This window comes from Lichenostomus cassidix, unplaced genomic scaffold, assembly GCF_008360975.1.
Source record: "Lichenostomus cassidix isolate B80296 unplaced genomic scaffold, HeHo_3.0 HiC_scaffold_37, whole genome shotgun sequence".
Lineage (NCBI taxonomy): Eukaryota > Metazoa > Chordata > Aves > Passeriformes > Meliphagidae > Lichenostomus > Lichenostomus cassidix.
In genome coordinates, this window is record NW_028147279.1 from 402,757 (window position 1) to 424,932 (window position 22,176).

The 22,176-nt window shown below is 52.2% G+C and overlaps 2 protein-coding genes and 2 long non-coding RNA genes across 6 annotated transcripts in view; 3 read left to right on the forward strand and 1 right to left on the reverse strand.

Annotated features, from left to right (window-relative positions):
* Positions 1-22,176, forward strand: part of RPS19 (ribosomal protein S19) — a 50,945-nt gene that overhangs the window by 12,960 nt on the left and 15,809 nt on the right. The gene's annotated exons all lie outside the window — the stretch shown is intronic.
* Positions 1-22,176, reverse strand: part of LOC146423496 (uncharacterized) — a 45,516-nt gene that overhangs the window by 5,766 nt on the left and 17,574 nt on the right. The window lies entirely within an intron of this gene.
* LOC146423498 (cell adhesion molecule 4-like) lies at positions 763-20,861 on the forward strand. Its single transcript, XM_085044675.1, has 9 exons — positions 763-855; positions 5,867-6,013; positions 8,704-8,856; positions 11,067-11,201; positions 13,141-13,305; positions 14,420-14,510; positions 15,953-16,125; positions 18,953-19,081; positions 20,723-20,861. The coding sequence occupies exons 1-9, from the start codon at positions 801-803 to the stop codon at positions 20,827-20,829; spliced, it is 1,155 nt and encodes a 384-aa protein (XP_084900801.1). The 5' UTR covers positions 763-800; the 3' UTR covers positions 20,830-20,861.
* Positions 15,409-15,827, forward strand: LOC146423499 (uncharacterized). Its single transcript, XR_014847498.1, has 3 exons — positions 15,409-15,452; positions 15,712-15,732; positions 15,786-15,827. It is a non-coding gene; the product is annotated as an uncharacterized LOC146423499 (long non-coding RNA).

Genomic DNA, 22,176 nt, shown 5'->3' on the forward strand with positions numbered 1-22,176 from the left:
CCCCGAAAATCCCAAAATGCCCCAAAAATCCCCCTTTTTTCCCCCTGGAATCACCAAATTTCCTCCTAAAATCCCCAAACTTTCCCCCCAGGATCCCAAATTTCCTCCCAAATTCCTCCTGATCCCAAATTCCTCCTCAAACCCCCAAATTTCCACCTGAAATCCCCAAATTCCCTTAAACCCCCCAAATTTCCCCAAAATCCCCAAATTTCCTCCTAAAATCCCCAAATTTCCTCCTAAAAACCCCCAATTTCGTCTCCTGCGATCCCAAATTTCCTCCTAAAATCCCCAAATTCTCCCCCTAAAATCCCCAAATTTCCTCCTCAGATCCCCAAATTTCCCCCTAAAATCCCCAAATTCCCTCCTAAACCCCCAACCCCCAAAATCCCCTTTCCCGAAACCCCCAAATCCCTCCTAAAACCCCAAATTTCCCCTAAAATCCCCAAATTTCCTCCCAAAACTCCAAATTCTTCCTAAAATCCCCAAAATTCCCCCAAAATCCCGGATTTCCCCCTGCAATCCCCAAATTTCCCCTAAAATCCCCAAATTTCCCGAAAACCCCCAAATCCTCCTAAAAACCCCAAATTTCCCCAGAAATCCCAAATTCTCCTTGTCCCCAAATTTCCTCCCAAAACCCCAAATCCTCCCAAAATCCTCCCGAGCCCAAACCCCTCCCCAAACCCCTCCTCCCTCCCCCACCCCCTCCCTCCCCCTCCCCTCCCCCACCAAGCCCCGCCCCCTCCCGCATCTCATTAGCATCTCATTAGCATCTCCGGCAGGTGGGGAAAATCTCGGCAGCCATGCAACCTCCGCCTCTCCTCCCGGCGCTGCTGCTGCTCTGCGCCGCCGGACGGGGTGAGTTTCCCCCCCAAAAAAAAACCCCAAAAAACCCCAAAAATACCCCAAAAACCCCTAAAAACCCCAAATCCGCAATGCTCCGAACGGCCGCGGAAAAAATCCGCATTTCGCTCCTCCTCCTCCTCCTTCCTCCTCCCTCCTCCTCCTGATCCGAAAATCGTGAGGGATTTACCCAAAATTTGGGGGATTTATCCGAAATTTATCCGAAATTTATCCTGAATTTAGCTCGGGTTGATGGTGGAGGAATCGCCGAGGTGAAATCGCCTCCCCCCGCCGCGGAAAAATCCCCAAATTTTTGACCCCAAATCGTCCTCGGAATGGTTTCTTTATGCTCGAAAATGTTAGATTTGAGCCTAAAAGAGGAAATTTGAGCCTAAAATCCGAGATTTGACCCCAAAATCGCCTCGTTGGCTTTGAAAAATCCCCAAATTTGACCCCAAATCGTCCCCGAAATCGCCTTTTTCTCCCCGAAAATCCGAAATTTAACCCCAAAGTCGCCTCTTTCTTCCCGAAAATCCTAAATTTGACCCCAAATCGTCCCCAAAATCGCCTCTTTCTCCCCGAAAATCCTAAATTTGACCCCAAAATCCGAAATTTGACCCCAAATCGTCCCCGAAATCGCCTCTTTCTCCCCCAAATCGCTTCTTTCTCCCCAAAAATCCGAAATTCGACCCCAAAATCCTAAATTCGACCCCAAAAATCCTGAATTCGACCCCAAAAATCCTGAATTCGACCCCAAAAATCCCAAATTTGACCCTAAAATCGCCTCCTTGGCTTTGAAAATCCTGAATTTAACCCCAAAATCGCCTCCCGGGGATCCTAAATTCGACCCCAAAATTGCCTCTTTCTCCCCAAAAATCCTAAATTTGACCCCAAAAATCTCCTTTCCGGAATCCCAAAATCCGTCGCCTCCCCCTCCCCCAAAAATCCTCAATTCGACCCCAAATTCGACCCCAAAAATCCTAAATTTGACCCCAAAAATCGCCTTTTTGGGATCCTAAATTCTCCCTAAATTTTCCCAAATTTTCCCCCAAAATTCCCCCAAAATTCCCCCAAATTCTCCCCAATTTTCCCCCAAATTTTTCTCCAATTTTTCCCCAAAATTCTCCCAATTTCCCCCAATTTTTCCCCAATTTTTTCCCCAAAATTCTCCCAATTTTCCCCCAAATTTTTCTCCAATTTTCCCCCAAATTTCCCCCAATTTTCCCCCAAATTCCCCCAAATTTCTCCCAAATTCTCTGCCGCAGCCCCTCCCCCTCCCCCCCCATGTCCCCGCGGTGTCCCCAAGGGGTTAACTCCTTCCTGCCCAAAGCGGCGCCAGCGGCTGAGGGGACAGTGGGGTGACAACTGAGGTGACAATTGGGGTGACAATTGGGGTGACATTTGGGGTGACAATTCGAGTGGCATTTGGGGTGACAATTGGGGTGACAATTGGCATTTGGGGTGACAATTCAAGTGGCATTTAGGGTGACAATTGGGGTGACATTTAGGGTGATAATCGGGGTGACAACTGAGGTGACAATTGAGGTGACAATTGGCATTTAGGGTGGCATTTGGGGTGACAATTCAAGTGGCATCTGGGGTGACAATCGGGGTGAAAATTGAGGTGACAATCGGGGTGACAATAGGGGAGATATTTGGCATTCAGGGTGACAATTGGGGTGACAATTCCGAGTGGCATTTGGGGTGACAATTCGAGTGGCTTTTGGGGTGACAATGGGGGTGACAGTTGAGGTGACAATTGACATTTGGGGTGACATTTAGGGTGACAATCGGGGTGATGATCCGAGTGGCGTTTGGGGTGACAATCGAGGTGACAATTGACATTTGGGGTGGCATTTGGGGTGACAATTGGGGTGACAATTCAAGTGGCGTTTGGGGTGACATTTGGCATTCAGGGTGACAATTCAAGTGGCATTCGGGGTGACAATTCAAGTGTCTTTTAGGGTGGCATTTGGGGTGACAATCGGGGTGACAATTGGGGAGATATTTGGCATTTAGGGTGACAATTGGGGTGACAATTCGAGTGGCTTTTAGGGTGACAATCGGGGTGACAATTGGGGTGACATTTGCCATTTGGGGTGACAATTCGAGTGGCTTTTAGGGTGACAATTGGGGTGACAATCAAGGGGACAGTCAGGGTGACATTTAGGGTGGCACTTGGCGTTTAGGGTGACAATTGACATTTAGGGTGACAATTCAAGTGGCATTTGGGGTGACAATCGGGGTGACAATTGGCATTTGGGGTGACAATTCGAGTGGCTTTTAGGGTGGCATTTGGGGTGACAATTGAGGTGACAATCGGGGTGACATTTGGCATTTGGGGTGGTGTTTGGGGTGACAATTGAGGTGACAATTGGGGTGGCAATTGGGGTGACAATTCGAGTGGCTTTTAGGGTGACAATCAGGGTGACAATCGGGGTGACATTTGGCATTTGGGGTGGCAATTCAGGTGGCATTTGGGGTGACAATTGGGGTGACATTTAGGGTGGCAATTCGGGTGACAATTGGGGTGACAATCGGGGTGACAATTCAGGTGGCACTAGGGTGACAATTGGGGTGATATTTGTCACTTGGGGTGGCAGTTGGGGTGACAATTCGAGTGGCATTCAGGGTGGCATTTGGGGTGACAATTGAGGTGACAATTCGAGTGGCATTTGGGGTGACAATCGGTGTGGCATTCAGGGTGACAATCAGGGTGACAATTGGCGTGACAGTTGACATTTGGGGTGGCATTTGGGGTGACAATTGAGGTGACAATTCGAGTGGCATTTGAGGTGACAATCGGGGTGACAATTGACATTTAGGGTGGCATTTGGGGTGACAATTTGCGTGGCTTTTAGGGTGACAATCGAGGTGACAATCGGGGTGACATTTGGGGTGACATTTCGGGTGACATTTGGCCTTCGGGGTGACAGTTGGGGTCACAATTCGGGTGACAACTGAAGTGCCATTTGGGGTGACAATCGGGGTGACATCTGGCCTTTGGGGTGACAATTCGGGTGACACTTAGGGTGACAATTCGGGTGACAATTCAGGTGACAATTCGGATGACAATTCAGGTGACAATTGGGGTGACAATTCGGGCGACATTCAGCCTTTGGGGTGACAATCCGGGTGACAATCCGGGTGACACTTAGGGTGACAATCCCGGCGACATTCCCCTCCCCCCCTTCCCCTCCCCCACTGCCACCACCGCCATGTCCCCAAACCCCCCGGGGGTGACATTCTCGCCCCTCCCCCATTGTCCCCAACCCCCCTCGATGTCCCCAAACCCCCCTCGATGTCCCCAAACCCCCCTCGATGTCCCCCCGGCGCCACCCCGCGCTGTCCCCAACCGTGGGTGACACAGAAAAGCTCCATTGTCCCCAATTGTCCCTTCGGCGCCACCCCCGGCCGGCTGGGGGGGAGGGGAGGTGACAAAGCGGTGACAAAAAGCGGCGACAAAGTGTCCCTTTGTCACCTCCCCGGCTTGGGGACAAAGTGACCTTGGGGGTGACCTTGGGGAGGGGGGGGAGGGGATTGCGCTGACTCAGCGGAATGTGACGTCACCTCTCGTTGTCACCTTTTGTCACCTCCCGGGGTTGGGGACACCCCCCCTGATGACGTCATCGGGGTTGGGGACACCCCCGGTGGTGGTGACGTCACTGCCGGGGTTGGGGACAGCGTGGTGATGATGTCACTGCTGGGGTTGGGGACATCGTGGTGACGTCACGCCGGGGTGTCCCCAGTGTCCCCAAATGTCCACAATGTCCCCAAATCCCAAATGTCCCCAAATGTCTCCAAATCCCCAATGTCCCCAATGATGTCCCCAAATCCTCATTAATGTCCCCATTGTCCCCAACATTCCCAATGTCCCCAATGTCCCCAAATGTCCCCAAAGGTCCTGAATATCCCCAATATCCCCAATGATGTCCCCAGTGTCCCCAATATCCCTTATGTCCCCAAATGTCCCCATTAATGTCCCCAAAGTCCCCAAATCCCCAATGTCCCCAATATCCCCAACATCCTCAGTGTCTCCAATGTCCCCAGTGATGTCCCCAATGTCCCCACATGTCCCCAACATCCCCAAATCCCCAACATCCCCAAAAATGTCCCCATTGTCCCCAATATCCCCATTAATGTCCCCAACATCCCCAAATCCCCAATGTCCCCAACATTGTCCCCAATGTCCCCAATGTCCCCAAATTCCCATTAATGTCCTCAATGCCCCAAATGTCCCCACAATGTCCCCAATGTCCCCAAATCCCCAACATCCCCAAATGTCCCCAACATCCTCAAATCCCCAATATCCTCAATGTCCCCAAATGTCCCCAGCATCCCCAAATCCCCATTAATGTCCCCAAATCCCCTCAATGTCCCCAATGTCCCCAATGTCCCCCAATGTCCCCAATGTCCCCAGGTGTCACCCAGGAGGTGCAGGCCGAGAATGTCACCGTGCTGGAGGGTGGCACCGCCGAGATCACTTGTCACCAATAATGTCCCCAATGTCCCCAAATGTCCCCAAATATCCCCAATATCCCCAATGTCCCCAATGTCCCCAATGTCCCCAAATCCCCCCAATGTCCCCAATATCCCCACGATGTCCCCAATGTCCCCAAATATCCCCAACATCCCCAGTGTCTCCAATGTCCCCAATGTCCCAAATGTCCCCAAATGTCCCCAATATCCCCATTAATGTCCCCAAATCCCCAATGTCCCCATGATGTCCCCAATGTCCCCATGATGTCCCCAATGTCCCCAATGTCCCCAGGTGTCACCCAGGAGGTGCAGGCCGAGAATGTCACCGTGCTGGAGGGTGGCACCGCCGAGATCACTTGTCCCCAATAATGTCCCCAAATGTCCCCAACTGTCCCCAATGTTCCCAAATCCCTAATGTCCCCAAATCCCCATTAATGTCCCCAAATCCCCAATGTCCCCAAATCCCCTCAATGTCCCCAATGTCCCCAATGTCCCCAATGTCCCCATGATGTCCCCAATGTCCCCATGATGTCCCCAATGTCCCCAGGTGTCACCCAGGAGGTGCAGGCCGAGAATGTCACCGTGCTGGAGGGTGGCACCGCCGAGATCACTTGTCACCTGCACAGCTATGACGGATCCATCGTCGTCATCCAGAACCCGGCCAGGCAGACCCTGTTCTTCAACGGCACCCGAGGTGACACCTGGGGACATCTGGGGACAGTGGGGACAGTGGGGAGGTTGGGATTTGGGGGATTTTGTTGGGATTTTTTGTGATTTTTGGGGATTTTTGGGGGATTTTTGGTGATTTTTGGCGATTTTTGGGGGATTTTTAGCAATTTTTTTGGGATTTTTGGGGGATTTTTGGCGATTTTTGGTGATTTGGGGACATTGGGGATGTTGGGGACATTTGGGGACAGTGGGGACATTGAGATTTGGGGGATTTTGTTGGGATTTTTTGGGATTTTTTGGGATTTTTTGGGGATTTTTTGTGATTTTTGGTGATTTGGGGACATTGGGGACAGTGGGGAGGTTGACATTTGGGGGATTTTGTTGGGATTTTTTATGATTTTTGGGGATTTTTTGCGATTTTTGGTGATTTGGGCACATTTGGGGACACTGGGGATAATTGGGACATCTGGGGACATTTGGGGACATTGGGGAGGTTGAGATTTGGGGGATTTTGTTGGGATTTTTTGGGGATTTTCGGGGATTTTTTGTGATTTTTGTTGGGATTTTTGATGATTTTTGGGGGATTTTTGGTGATTTGGGGACACTTTGGGGACATTGGCGCTCCACGGTGACACCTTGGTGGCCTCAAGGTGACCCTGTCCCTGTCCCCAACCCTGAAGGACAAACCAGGGGTGACCTTGGTGGTCTTTAGGTGCCAAAAATGACCCAAAAGTGACCAAAAGGTGCCAAAAATGACCCAAAAATGACCAATAAGTGACCAAAGAATGCCAAAAATGACTTATAAATGACCATTGGGTGCCACAAATGACCCCTGGGTGACACTGTGACCCCCTGGTGACACTCCTGTCATTGTCCCCATTGTCCCCAACCCTGAAAGATGACCTGGGGGTGACCTTGGATGCCATGAGTGACCAATAAGTGACCATTGGGTGCCAAAAATGACTTAAAAATTACTTATAAATGACCATTGGGTGCCAAAAATGACCAATAAATGACCAAAGGGTGCCACAAACGACTCCTGGGTGACACTGTGACCCCCTGGTGACACTGGTGACACTCCTGTCATTGTCCCCAACCCTGAAGGACAAACCAGAGGTGACCTTGGTGGTCTTCAGGTGCCAAAAATGACCCAGAAGTGACCAATAAGTGACCAAAGGGTGCCACAAATGACCCATAAATGACCAAAGGATGCCACAAACGACCCCTGGGTGACACTGTGACCCCCTGGTGACACCAGTGACACTCCTGTCATTGTCCCCAGCACTGAAGGACAAAAAGGAGGTCACTCTGGGGGTCTTTAGGTGCCAAAAATGACCCAAAAGTGACCAAAAGGTGCCAAAAATGACCCAAAAATGACCAATAAATGACCAATGGGTGCCATAAATGACCCCTGGGTGACACTGTGACCCCCACGTGACACTCCTGTCCCTGTCCCCACTGTCCCCAGCGCTGAAGGACAAACAGGAGGTCACTCTGGGGGTCTTTAGGTGCCAAAAATGACCCAAAAATGACTGAAAAATGACCATTGGATGCCAAAAATGACCCATAAATGACCCCTGGTGACACCGGTGACACTGCTGTCATTGTCCCCAGCACTGAAGGACAAACCAGAGGTGACCTTGGTGATGTTTAGATGCCAAAAATGACCCAAAAGTGACCAAAAGGTGGCAAAAATGACCCAAAAATGACCAATGGGTTCCATAAATGACCCATAAATGACCAAAGGGTGCCACAAACGACCCCTGGGTGACACTGTGACCCCCTGGTGACACTCCTGTCATTGTCCCCAACCCTGAAGGACAAACAGGAGGTGACCTTGGTGGTCTTTAGATGCCAAAAATGACCCAAAAATGACCAAAGGGTGCCACAAATGACCCATAAATGACCCACAAACGACCCCTGGGTGACACTGTGACCCCCAGGTGACACTGGTGACACTCCTGTCATTGTCCCCAACCCTGAAGGACAAACAGGAGGTCACCCTGGTGGTCTTTAGATGCCAAAAATGACCCAAAAGTGACCAAAAGGTGCCAAAAATGACTTATAAATGACCAAAGGGTGCCACAAATGACCAATAGGTGACACAAACGACCCCTGGGTGACACTGTGACCCCCAGGTGACACTCCTGTCATTGTCCCCAACCCTGAAGGATGACCTGGGGGTGACCTTGGTGATGTTTAGATGCCAAAAATGACCCAAAAGTGACCAAAAGGTGCCAAAAATGACCCAAAAATGACCAATAAGTGACCAAAGGGTGCCATAAATGACTTATAAGTGACCATTGGGTGCCACAAATGACCCATAAATGACCCCTGGGTGACACTGTGACCCCCTGGTGACACCGGTGACACTCCTGTCATTGTCCCCAGCGCTGAAGGATGATCTGGGGGTGACCTTGGGTGTCTTTAGATGCCAAAAATGACCCAAAAATGACAGAAAAATGACCATTGGATGCCAAAAATGACCCATAAATGACCCCTGGTGACACCAGTGACACTCCTGTCATTGTCCCCAACCCTGAAAGATGACCTGGAGGTGACCTTGGATACCATGAGTGACCAATGAGTGACCATTGGGTGCCAAAAATGACTTAAAAATGACCCAAAAATGACCAAAGGGTGCCAGAAATGACCCATAAATGACCCCTGGGTGACACTGTGACCCCCTGGTGACACTCCTGTCCCTGTCCCCAGCGCTGAAGGACGAGCGTTTCGAGCTGGCCGAGTTCAGCCGGCGCCGCCTGCGCCTCAGGCTGGCCAGAGCTCGGCTGGACGACGAGGGAGGATATTTCTGTCAGCTCTACGCCGACAACACTCACCACCAGATCGCCACCCTCACCGTGCTGGGTAGGGCTTGGGGACACTTGGGGACATTTGGGGACAGTTTGGGATAGTTTGGGATAATTAGGGACAGTTTGGGACACAAAGGTGGGGTGAAAATGCCACCAAAAATGAGGTCTTGGTGGCTTTTTGACCACCTTGGGGACATCTGGGAGGGTCAGGGACACCCCTGGGGACACCTGAAGACAGTTGGGGACATTTGGGGACAGTTTGGGATAGTTAGGGACAGTTTGGGACATTTGGGAACAGTTGGGGACACAAGGGTGAGGTGGAAATTCGACCCAAAATGAGATCTTGGTGGCTTTTTGGGGACACCTGGGGACACCTGGGAGGGTCAGGGACACACCTGGGGACACCTGACGACAGTTAGGGACATTTGGGGACAGTTAGGGATAGTAAGGGACATTTGGGGACATAAGGATGAGGCAGAAATTCCACCAAAAATGAGGTCTTGGTTGCTTTTTGACCACCTTGGGGACATCTGGGGACACCTGGGAGGGTCAGGGACACACCTGGGGACACTTGGGGACACTTTGGGGACAGTTGGGGACACTTAGGGATAGTTAGGGATAGTTGGGGACACAAGGGTGAGGTGGAAATTCCACCAAAAATGAGGTCTTAGTGGCATCTTGACCTCTTTGGGGACACCTGGGAGGGTCAGGGACACACCTGGGGACACCTGAGGACACCTGGGGACAGTTGGGGACACTTAGGGATAGTTAGGGACAGTTTGGGATAGTTAGGGACATTTGGGGACACAAGGGGTGAGATGGAAATTTGACCCAAAAGGAGATCCTGGTGGCATCTTGACCACCTTGGGGACACCTGGGGACACCTGTGACACACCTGGGGACACCTGAAGACAGTTAGGGACATCTAGGGACAATTGGGGACATTTTGGGACAGTTGGGGACAGCTGGGGACATAAGGGTGAGGTGGAAATTCCACCAAAAATGAGCTCTTGGTGGCATCTTGACCACTTTGGGGACATCTGGGGACACCTGGGAGGGTCAGGGACACACCTGGGGACACTTGGGGACACTTGGGGACATTTGGGGACACAGAGGAAGTCGTGGTTGTCACTTCCTGTGCCGCGGCCACCTCGCCCGAAGCCACATCCTGGTGTCACCTGCCTGGCCTTGGGGACACCTGGGGACAGCTGGGGACACTTGGGGACACCTGGGGACAGTTGGGGACAGCTGGGGACACCTGGGGACACCGAGTGTGCTTCACCAATGTCCCCAAATGTCCCCAATGTCCCCAAATCCCCTCGATGTCCCCAATGTCCCCAACAATGTCCTCAATGTCCCCATCGCTGTCCCCAATGTCCCCAACATCCCCAATGTCCCCAAATGGCCATTAATGTCCCCAAATGCCCTTGATGTCCCCAACGTCCCCAATATCCCTAATATCCCCAAATCCCCATTAATGTCCCCAAATCCCAAATGTCCCCAATGTCCCCAATGTCCCCAATGTCCCCAAATATCCCCAATGTCCCAAGTGTCCCCATCACTGTCCCCAGTGCCACCCGAGACCCCAATGTCCCTAACCCCCCCAATGTCCCCAACGTCCCCAAACATCCCTGATGTCTCCAGTGTCCCCAAATGGCCATTAATGTCCCCAAATGCCCTTGATGTCCCCAATGTCCCCAATACCCCCAACATCCCCAATGTCCCCACCAATGTCCCCAACTGTCCCCAGTGCCACCTGAGCCCCCAACACCCCCAATATCCCCAATGTCCCCAACATCCCCAATGTCCCCAATGTCCCCATCACTGTCCCCAATGTCCCCAACTGTCCCCAGTGCCTCCCGAGCCGCCCGTGTCCCCAACACCCCCATTGTCCCCAATGTCCCCAACATCCCCAATATCCCTGATGTCCCCAATGTCCCCAACTGTCCCCAGTGCCACCAGAGCCGCCCGTGTCCCCAACCCCCCATTGTCCCAATCCCCAATATCCCCAATGTCCCTGATGTCATTAATGTCCCCAATGTCCCCATCAATGTCCCCAACACTGTCCCCAACTGTCCCCAGTGCCACCCGAGCCCGCAACACCCCCAATGTCCCCAACATACCCATTGTCCCCAATCCCCCCAACATCCCCGATGTCCCCATCACTGTCCCCACCAATGTCCCCAATGTCCCCAACATCCCCAACACCCCCAACGTCCCCATCACTGTCCCCAATGTCCCCATCACTGTCCCCACTGTCCCCAGTGCCACCCGAGCCGCCGCTGGTCGAAGCCACCGCGCTGGCAGTCGAGGGCGGGGAGGTGGAGCTGAGCTGCCTCGTGCCTCGCGCGCGCCCCCTGGCGACACTGCGCTGGTATCGCGACAGGAGGGAGCTGGCAGGTAAATGTGACAGTTTGGGGACGTTTGGGGACATTGGGGGACATTTGGGACATTGGGGGATTTGGGGACATTGGGGATGTTTGGGGGATTTGGGGACATTTGGGGACATTTGGGGACATTTGGGGACATTGGGGACACTGCGGTGGTATCGCGACAGGAGGGAGCTGGCGGGTAAGAGGGGGGGTTGGGGACATTTGGGACATTGAGGATTTGGGGACATTTGGGGATTTGGGGGATATTTGGGATATTTGGGATATTGGGGGAATTTGGGGAATATTGGGGATATTGGGGATTTGGGGACATTGGGGACATTTGGGGACATTGGGGACATTTGGGACACAGACATTTTGGTGGTATCGCGACAGGCGGGACTTTGGGGGATGTGTGACAGCTTGGGGACGTTTGGGGACATTTGGGGACATTGGGGAGTTTGGGGATTTGGGGACATTTTGGGGGATTTGGGGATATTGGGGACATTTGGGATTTTGTTGAGTTTTTGGGATTTTTAGGATATTGGGGGATTTTGGGGACATTGTGGAGATTTTGGGACATTGGGGATATTTGGGGTACATTTGTGACATTGGGGACATTGAGGTGATTTGGGGACATTGGGGACATTGGGGGATTTGGGGGGATTTGGGATAATTTGGGATATTGGGGATTTGGGGACATTGGGGACACTGCGCTGGTATCGCGACAGGAGGGAGCTGGCGGGTAAGAGTGACATTTTGGGGACATTTGGGGACATTGGGGGTTTGGGGGACATTGGGGACATCTGGGGACATTGGGAGGATTGGGGATAATTTGGGGGATTTGGGATATTGGGGATGTTGGGGACATTGGGGACATTGGCGACACTGCGCTGGTATCGCGACAGGAGGGAGCTGGCGGGTGAGTGACAGCTTGGGGACATTGGGGACATTGGGGGACATTGGGGGATTTGGGGACATTGGGGACATTTGGGGACATTGGGGGATTGGGGGATTTGGGGACATTGGGGACATTGGCGACACTGCGCTGGTATCGCGACAGGAGGGAGCTGGCGGGTGAGTGACAGCTTGGGGACATTTGGGGACATCGGGGGACATTGGGGGGATTTGGGGACGTTTGGGGAATTTGGGGACATTTGGGGAATTTGGGGACATTGGGGACACTGCTGTGGTATCGCGACAGGAGGGAGCTGGCGGGTAAGTGACAGTTTGGGGACATCTGGGGACTTTTGGGGACATTGGGGACATACTGGGGACACTGGGGGAATTGGGGACATTGGGGACATTGGGGACACTGAATGCCATCGGTGTCTGATGGTATTCAGTGTCCCCAATGTCCCCAAATGTCCCCAATGTCCCCAAATCACCAAAAATCGAAAAAAAATCCCACAAAAATCACAAAAAATCCCAACAAAATCCCCCAAATCTCAACCTCCCCAACGTCCCCAATGTCCCCAAACCACCAAAAATCACCCAAAATCATCAAAAATCATCAAAAATCACCAAAAATCCCAACAAAATCCCCCAAATCTCAACCTCCCCGATGTCCCCAATGTCCCCAAATCACCAAAAACCGCAAAAAAATCGCAAAAAATCACCAAAAAATCGCAAAAAATAGCAAAAAATCCACAAAAATCACCAAAAATCATCCAAAAAATCGCAAAAAATCACAAAAAATCACAAAAAATCACCAAAAATCCCCCAAAAATCATCAAAAATCCCCCAAATCTCAACCTCCCTGATGTCCCCAATGTCCCCAAATCACCAAAAATCATCAAAAATCACCAAAAATCATTTTAAAAATCGCAAAAAATAAAAAAAAATCGCAAAAAATCTCCAAAAAATTGCAAAAAAATTGCAAAAAATCACCAAAAATCCCCCAAAAATCATCAAAAATCCCTCAAATCTCAACCTCCCCGATGTCCCCAACTGTCCCCAATGTCCCCAAGGGCACAGCAGCCACCGGCAGGACGGGAAGGTGTTCTGGCAGCGCAGCGTGCTGCGGCTGCGCGTGGAGCGCCGCGACCACGGCGCCATCGTCACCTGCGAGGCCACCCACCCCGCCCTGGGCAGGGGACAGCGGCGACAGACCCAGTACATGCTGGACGTGCAGTGTGAGGGAACTGGGAGGGAACTGGGAGGGACTGGGATATACTGGGAGGGACTGGGAGGGGGAAATGGGGTGGTTTTGGGGTGAAAAATGGGGATTTTGGGGTGGGAAATGGGAGTTTTAGGAGGGAAAATCAGAGTTTTGGGGGTTAAAAGGGAATTGGTTTATACTGGTTTATACTGGGATGAACTGGGAGGGAACTGGGAGGGACTGGGAGGGGAAAACGGGGTGGTTTTGGGGCGAAAAATGAGGATTTTGGGGGGAAAAATGGGGGTTTTAGGGGAGAAAATGGGAGTTTTAGGGGTTAAAAGGCAATTGGTTTATACTGGTTTATACTGGGAGGGAACTGGGAGGGACTGGGAGGAGGAAATGGTGTGGTTTTGGGGTGAAAAATGGGGATTTTGGGGTGGGAAATGGGAGTTTTAGGGGTTAAAAGGGAATTGGTTTATACTGGTTTATACTGGGATGGAACTGGGAGGGAACTGGAAGGGACTGGGAGGGGGAAATGGGGTGGTTTTGGGGTGAAAAATGGGGATTTTGGGGTGGAAAATGGGAGTTTTAGAGATGAAAATTGGGGTTTTAGGGGTTAAAAGGGAACTGGTTTGTACTGGGATTGAACTGGGAGGGACTGGGAGGGAGTGGGAGGGGAAAATATGGAGGTTTTGGGGTGGAAAATGGGAGTTTTAGGGGACAAAAGGGGAGTTTTGGGGGTTAAAATGGAACTGGTTTATACTGGGAGGGGATTGGGATGAACTGGTTTGGACTGGGAGGAGAAAACGCGACGGTTTTGGGGTGAAAAATTGGGATTTTTGGGGTGAAAAATGGGAGTTTTAGGGGTTAAAATGGAACTGGTTTATACTGGGATGAACTGGTTTGTACTGGGAGTTACTGGGAGGAACTGGGGACACGGGGACAGGTGACACTGAGGTGCCGCCAGGTGCCACCGGTGGCTCACAGGTGCCACAGGTGACATCCCAGGTGCCACCAGGTGTGCCACAGGTGACACAAATGCCACCACAGGTGCCACAGGTGACACCACAGGTGACACCACAGGTGACACCACAGGTGAGCCAGGTGCCACCGCCTTGTCACCAAGTGCCACCTCCCCCTGTCCCCAGACCCGCCCTCGGCCCGAATCCACCCGTCGCAGAGCGTCCTGCGGGAAGGTGACACCTTGGTCCTCACCTGCGCCGTCAACGGCAACCCGCGGTGAGTGACGCACCTGGGGACGGACAGGTGACAAACAGGTGACACCAGGTTACACTCAGGTGACAGCCAGGTGACAATAGGTGACAATAGGTGACATTTCAGTGACAGCCAGGTGACATCTGGCGATGCCCAGGTGACCTCAGGTGACACCAAGTGACACCTGGCGATGCTCAAGTGACACCAGGTGACGTTTTGGTGTCCCCAGGTGACACTCAGGTGACACCAAGTAACACCTAGATGACACCAGGTGACACCAGGTGACACCAAGTGACACTCAGGTGATGCCCAGGTGACACCAGGTGACACCTAGATGACACTTTGGTCCTCACCTGCGCCGTCAACGGCAACCCGCGGTGAGTGACGCACCTGGGGACGGACAGATGACAATAGGTGACAGTAGGTGACATTTCAGTGACATCCAGGTGACAATAGGTGACATTTCAGTGACATCCAGGTGACATCTGGCGATGCCCAGGTGACACCAGGTGACACCAGGTGACCTCCAGGTGACACCTAGATGACACCAAGGTGACACCTTGGTCCTCACCTGCGCCATCAACGGCAACCCGCGGTGAGTGACGCACCTGGGGACGGACAGGTGACAAGAGGTGACAATAGGTGACACCAGGTTACACTCAGGTGACAGCCAGGTGACAACAGGTGACAATAGGTGACAATAGGTGACAGCCAGGTGATGCCCAGGTGACATCTGGTGACGCTCAGGTGACACCAGGTGATGCCAGGTGACATCCAGGTGACATCCAGGTGACATCCAGGCAACACCAGGTGACAGTCAGGTGACACCAGGTGATGCCCAGGTGACACCAAGTGACACCAGGTGACATCCAGGTGGCACTCAGGTGACATCTGGTGACACCTGGTGATGCTCAGGTGACACTAGGTGACACCAGGTGACACTTAGGTGACCCCAGGTGACACCAGGTGACACCTAGATGACACCAAGGTGACACCTTGGTCCTCACCTGCGCCGTCAACGGCAACCCGCGGTGAGTGACGCACCTGGGGACAGACAGGTGACAATAGGTGACAATAGGTGACACCAGGTTACACTCAGGTGACAGCCAGGTGACAATAGGTGACAATAGGTGACAGCCAGGTGATGCCCAGGTGACAAAGGTGACATTTCAGTGACATCCAGGTGACATCTGGTGATGCTCAGGTGACATCTGGTGACATCCAGGTGACATTTCAATGACACCAGGTGACACTCAGGTGACACCAGGTGACACCAAGTAACACCTAGATGACACTCAGGTGACACTCAGGTGACACCAGGTGACATTTCAATGACACCAGTCACCCCAGGTGACATTTCGGTGACACCAGGTCACCCCAGGTGACACCCAGGTGACATTTCAATGACACCAGGTGACACTCAGGTGACACCCAGGTGACACCAGGTGCCACCCCCCTGTCCCCAGCCCCACGGAGGTGGCCTGGAGCCGCGGGAACGAGTCGCTGCCGGCCAGAGCGCGGCTGGAGGGTGACCGGCTGACCCTGCCGGCGCTGGCCCTTGGGGACAACGGGACCTACAGCTGTCACGTGGGCAACGCACACGGCAGGGCGTCTGACGCCTACGTGCTCGTGGTGTATGGTGAGTGACACACCTGGGGACACCTGTGACACACCTGGGACAGGTGGGACACACCTGGGGATACTTGGGGACAGATTTGGGACACTTTGGGACACATTTGGGACACTTTGGGACACCTGGGAATATTTGACACACCTGGGGACACACCTGGACACACCTGAGACAGGTGGGACATACATGGGGACACATTTGGGACACTTCGGGACACCTGGGGACACATTTGGGACACTTGGGGACAGATTTAGGACACTTCAGGACACATTTGGGGACACCTGACACACCTGGGACAGGTGGGGACATACCTGGGGACACCTGGGGATACTTGGGACACACTTGGGGACACATTTGGGACACATTGGGGACATTTCGGGACAGATTTGGGACACATTTGGGACACCTGGGAATACCTGACACACCTGGGGACACACCTGGGGACACACTGGGGACACCTGGAATACATGGGGACACGTTTGGGACACCTGGGGACACATTTGGGACACATTTGGGACACATTTGGGACACTTCAGGACACATTTGGGATCGTTAGGGACACATTTGGGACACCTGGGAATACCTGGCACACCTGGGGACACATTTGGGAAACTTCAGGACACATTTGGGACAGGTGGAGACACATTTGGGACACATTTGGGACACCTGGGAATACCTGGCACACCTGGGGACTCATTTGGGACACTTCAGGAGACATTTGGGACACTTTGGGACTCATTTGGGACACTTGGGGACACATTTGGGACAGGTGGAGACACATTTGGGACACATTTAGGGACACCTGACACACCTGGGGACACACCTGAGACAGGTGGGACACACCTGGGGACACACCTGGGATGAGTGGGAATACCTGGGGACACATTTGGGACACATTTGGGACACTTGGGAATACCTGACACACCTGGGGACACACCTGGGAACACCTTGGGGACAATGGGACACACCTGGGGCAGGTGGGACACACCTTGGGACACATTTGGGACTCATTTTTGACACCTGGGGACACCTGGAATACATGGGGACACGTTGGGGACACACCTGGGGACACCTTGGGGACAACGGGACCTACAGCTGTCACGTGGGCAACGCCCACCGCAGGGCGTCTGACGCCTACGTGCTCGTGGTGTATGGTGAGTGACACACCTGGGGACACACCTGGGACAGGTGGGACAGGTGGGGACACCTGGGGACAGATTTGGGACTCATTTGGGGATGGTTTGGGACACATTTGGGGACACTTGGGGACAGACTTGGGACACCTGGGAATACCTGACACACCTGGGGACACACCTGAGACAGGTGGGGACACCTGGGGACACTTTGGGACACATGGGACACACCTGGGGACACACTGGGGACACCTGGGACAGGTGGGGACACGTTTGGGGATGGTTTGGGACAGGTGGGGACACATTTGGGACACCTGGGAATATTTGACACACCTGGGGACACACCTGTGACACACCTGGGACAGGTGGGACACACCTGGGGACACTTTTGGGACACTTCAGGACACATTTGGGACGCTTTGGGACACATTTGGGACACATTTGGGACACTTCGGGACAGATTTGGGACTCATTTGGGACACCTGGGAATACCTGACACACCTGGGGACACACCTGGGGACACACTGGGGACACCTGGAGTACATGGGGACACATTTGAGGATGGTTTGGGACAGGTGGGGACACATTTGGGACACCTGGGAATATTTGACACACCTGGGACACACCTGGGACAGGTGGGGACAGGTGGGACACAACTGGGGACACCTGGAGTACATGGGGACACATTTGGGGATGGTTTGGGACACATTTGGGACACTTTTGGGACTCATTCGGGACACATTTGGGACTCATTTGGGACACTTGGGAATACCTGACACACCTGGGGACACACCTGGGACAGGTGGGACACACCTGGGGACATGTTTGGGGATGGTTTGGGACACATTTGGGACACTTGGGGACATTTTGGGACAGATTTGGGACTCATTTGGGACACCTGGGAATACCTGACACACCTGGGGACACACCTGGGACAGGTGGGGACAGATTTGGGACACATTGGGGACACATTTGGGAAACTTCAGGACACATTTGGGACACCTGGGGACAGGTGGGACACACCTGGGGACACACTGGGGACACTTCAGGACACATCTGGGACACTTCAGGACACATCTGGGGACACCTGACACACCTGGGGACACACCTGGGACAGGTGGGACACACCTGGGGACACATTGGGGACACCTGGGACAGGTGGGGACATACCTGGGGACACCCCTGGGATGAGTGGGACACACCTGGGGACACAACTGGGACACATTTGGGACACCTGGGAATACCTGACACACCTGGGGACACACCTATGTGTCACATACCTGAGGTGACACACCTGAGGCGAGGTGACACAGGTGACACACCTGAGGTGACACAGGTGACACACTTGAGGTGAGGTGACACTCCTGTCACACACCTGGTGACACACCTGAGGTGACACAGGTGACACACCTATCACCCACCTGAGGTGACACACCTGTCACACACCTCAGGCGACACAGATGACACACTTGAGGTCAGGTGACACAGGTGACACACCTGAGGTGACACACCTGAGGTGCCACACCTGTGACACACCTGTGACACACCTGAGGTGCCACAGGTGACACACCTATCACACACCTGAGGTGACAGGTGACCCAGGTGACACACCTGTCGCACACCTGAGGTGACACACCTGAGGTGAGGTGACCCAGGTGACACACCTGTCACCCACCTGTCACACACCTGTCCCCACCCGGCAGACCCCGGGGCGGTGGTGGCGGCACAGGGGGCGGGGCCGTTCGCAGTGGTGGGCGGAGCTTTGGCGCTGCTCGTCTTCCTCCTCCTCCTCCTATTGGGCGCCTTGGTGTGGTGCTCCGTCCGGCAGAAAGGTGGGCGTGGCTTCCCCAAATGGGGCGTGGCTACCCGGGAAATGGGTGTGGCTACCCGGGAAAGGGGTGTGGCTTCCCTGGAAAGGGGGTGTGGCTACCGGTGAAATGGGTGTGGCTTCCCAAAGGGGGCGTGGTTTGCTCAAAACAGGGTGTGGCTTCCTGGGAAAGGGGGGTGGCTACCTGGAAAGGGGGGGTGGCTACCAGGAAGGAGGGTGTGGCTTCACAAAAAGGGGCGTGGCTACCAGGAAAGGGATGTGGCTACCAGGAAAAGGGGTGTGGCTTCCCCAAAAGGGGTGTGGTTGCCAGGAAAGGGGGCGTGGCTACCTGGAAAGGGGGTGTGGCTACCCGGGAAAAGGGTGTGGCCTCCCCAAAATGGGTGTGGCTACTTGGAAAGGGGGTGTGGCTACCCAGAAATGGGACGTGGTTTCCAAAAAAAGGGGTGTGGCTTGTGGGGAAGTGGGCGTGGCTTAAGGGAGGTGGGTGTGGTGGTTAAAATGGGCGGGGCTTGTGGGAAGTGGGTGGGGCTTGTGGGGAATGGGAGGGGAGTGGGAGAGAAATGTCCTTAATGTCCCCAAATGTCCCCAAATCCTCTCGATGTCCCCAACGTCCCCAAATCGCCAAAAATCCCAAAAAAATCCCCCAAAAATCGTCCAAAATCCCCCAAAAAAATCATAAAAAATCCCAACAAAATCCCCCAAATCTCAACCTCCCCGATGTCCCCAACTGTCCCCAATGTCCCCAAACCACCAAAAATCACCAAAAAAATCCCCAAAAATCCCCCAAAAATAATAAAAAATCCCCCAAAAATCGCAAAAAATCACAAAAAATCCCCAAAAAAATCACAATAAATCACAAAAAATCCCCCAAAAATCATAAAAATTCCCAACAAAATCCCCCAAATCTCAACCTCCCCAATGTCCCCAAATGTCCCCACTGTCCCCAAATCACCGAAAATCATCAAAAATCCCCCAAAAATCACAAAAAATCACCAAAAATCCCCCAAAAAAATCACAAAAAATCCCAAAAAATCCCAAAAAAAATCATAAAAATCCCAACAAAATCCCCCAAATCTCAACCTCCCCAATGTCCCCAACTGTCCCCAACTGTCCCCAATGTCCCCAAATCACCAAAAATCACAAAAAAAATCCCCAAAAATCCCCAAAAAAATAATCCAAAATCCCCCAAAAATCGCAAAAAATCATGAAAAATCCCCCAAAAATCATAAAAATTCCCAACAAAATCCCACTGTCCCCAACCTCCCCAATGTCCCCAATGTCCCCAATGTCCCCAACTGTCCCCAATGTCCCCAATGTCCCCAAACCACCAAAAATCGCAAAAAATCCCCAAAAAATCGCTAAAAATGCCCCAAAAATCATTAAAAATCCCAACAAAATCCCCCAAATCTCAACCTCCCCGATGTCCCCAAATGTCCCCAATGTCCCCAATATCCCCAAACCACCAAAAATCATCGAAAATCCCCCAAAAAATCGCAAAAAATCATCAAAAATCCCCCAAAAATCACAAAAAATCCCCCAAAAATCATCAAAATTCCCAACAAAATCCCCCAAATCTCAACCTCCCCAATGTCCCCAATGTCCCCAGCTGTCCCCAGCTGTCCCCAACTGTCCCCAATGTCCCCAGGCTCCTACCTGACGCACGAGGCCAGCGGGCTGGAGGAACACGGCGAAGCTCGAGAAGCTTTCCTGGGAGGAGAAGGAGGAAAACGCAAAGAGGAATTCTTCATCTGAGGGAGGGAGGGACAGTTGGGGACAGTTGGGGACATTGGGGACATTGGGGACATTGGGGACAGTTGGGGACAGCTTGGGGACAGTTGGGGACAGTTGGGGACATTGGGGACAGCTTGGGGACATTGGGGACAATTTGGGGACAGCTTGGGGACGTCGCTGGGGTGGGGTGGGAGAGGTTGGGGATGGTTTGGGCAAAATTTGGGCAAATTTTGGGGCCAATTTGGGCAAAATTTGGGGACAATTTAGGGTCAACTTGGAGAATTTTTGGGCAAAATTTGGGCAAATATTGTGACAATTTGGGGACAATTTGAGGGCAAATTTGAGGACAAATTGGAGACAATTTGGGGATAATTTGGGGTCAACTTAAAGACAACCTGGGGACAATTTGGGGCAAATTTTGGGTCAATTTGGGCAAAATTTGGGGACAATTTAGGGTCAACTTGGAGAATTTTTGGGCAAAATTTGGGCAAATTTTGGGGCAATTTGGGGACAATTTGAGGACAATTTGGGCAAAATTTGGGGACAACTTGGGGACAATTTGGGACAATTTGGGGTCAAATTTGGGGACAATTTGGAGATAATTTGGGGACAATTTAGGGATAATTTGGGGTCAAATTTGAGATAATTTGGTGACAGTTTGGGCAAAATTTGGGGACAATTTGGGGTCAACTTGGAGAATTTTTGGGCAAAATTTGGGCAAATTTTGGGGCAATTTGGGGACAATTTGGGCCAATTTGGGCAAAATTTGGGGTCAACTTGGGGACAATTTGGGCAAATTTTGGGACGAATTTGGGCAAATTTGGGGCCAATTTTGGGACAATTTGGTGACAATTTGGGCAAATTTTGGGGACAACTTGGAGATAATTTGGGCAAAATTGGGGACAATTTGGAGACAAGTTGGGGACAGCTTGGGGACAGTTGGGGACGTCGCTGGGGTGGGATGGGAGAGGTTGGGGATGGTTTGGGGACAATTTGGGCAAAATTTGGGTCAATTTGGAGATAATTTGGGGACAATTTGGGGATAAATTGGGCAAAATTTGGGGACAATTTGGGGTCAAGTTGGAGAATTTTTGGGCAAAATTTGGGCAAATTTTGTGACAATTTGGGGACAATTTAAAGACAAAGTGGAGATAATTTGGGGACAATTTGGGCAAAATTTGGGCAAATTTGGGGACAATTTGGGCAAATTAGGGGACAGTTTGGGCAAAATTTGGGACAATTTGGGGTCAAATTTGAGATAATTTGGGGATAATTTGGGGACAATTTGGGCAAAATTTGGGCAAATTTGGGGACAATTTGGGCAAATTAGGGGACAGTTTGGGCAAAATTTGGGATAATTTGGGCAAA

Bases quoted from the DNA above. Each gene is read 5' to 3' on its own strand.
- LOC146423498 (XM_085044675.1), top strand. From the start codon at position 801: ATGCAACCTCCGCCTCTCCTCCCGGCGCTGCTGCTGCTCTGCGCCGCC. The intron at 856-5,866 runs GTGAGTTTCCCC...CAATGTCCCCAG, and splicing joins GCTCTGCGCCGCCGGACGGG to GTGTCACCCAGGAGGTGCAG. The intron at 8,857-11,066 runs GTAGGGCTTGGG...CACTGTCCCCAG, and splicing joins CGCCACCCTCACCGTGCTGG to TGCCACCCGAGCCGCCGCTG.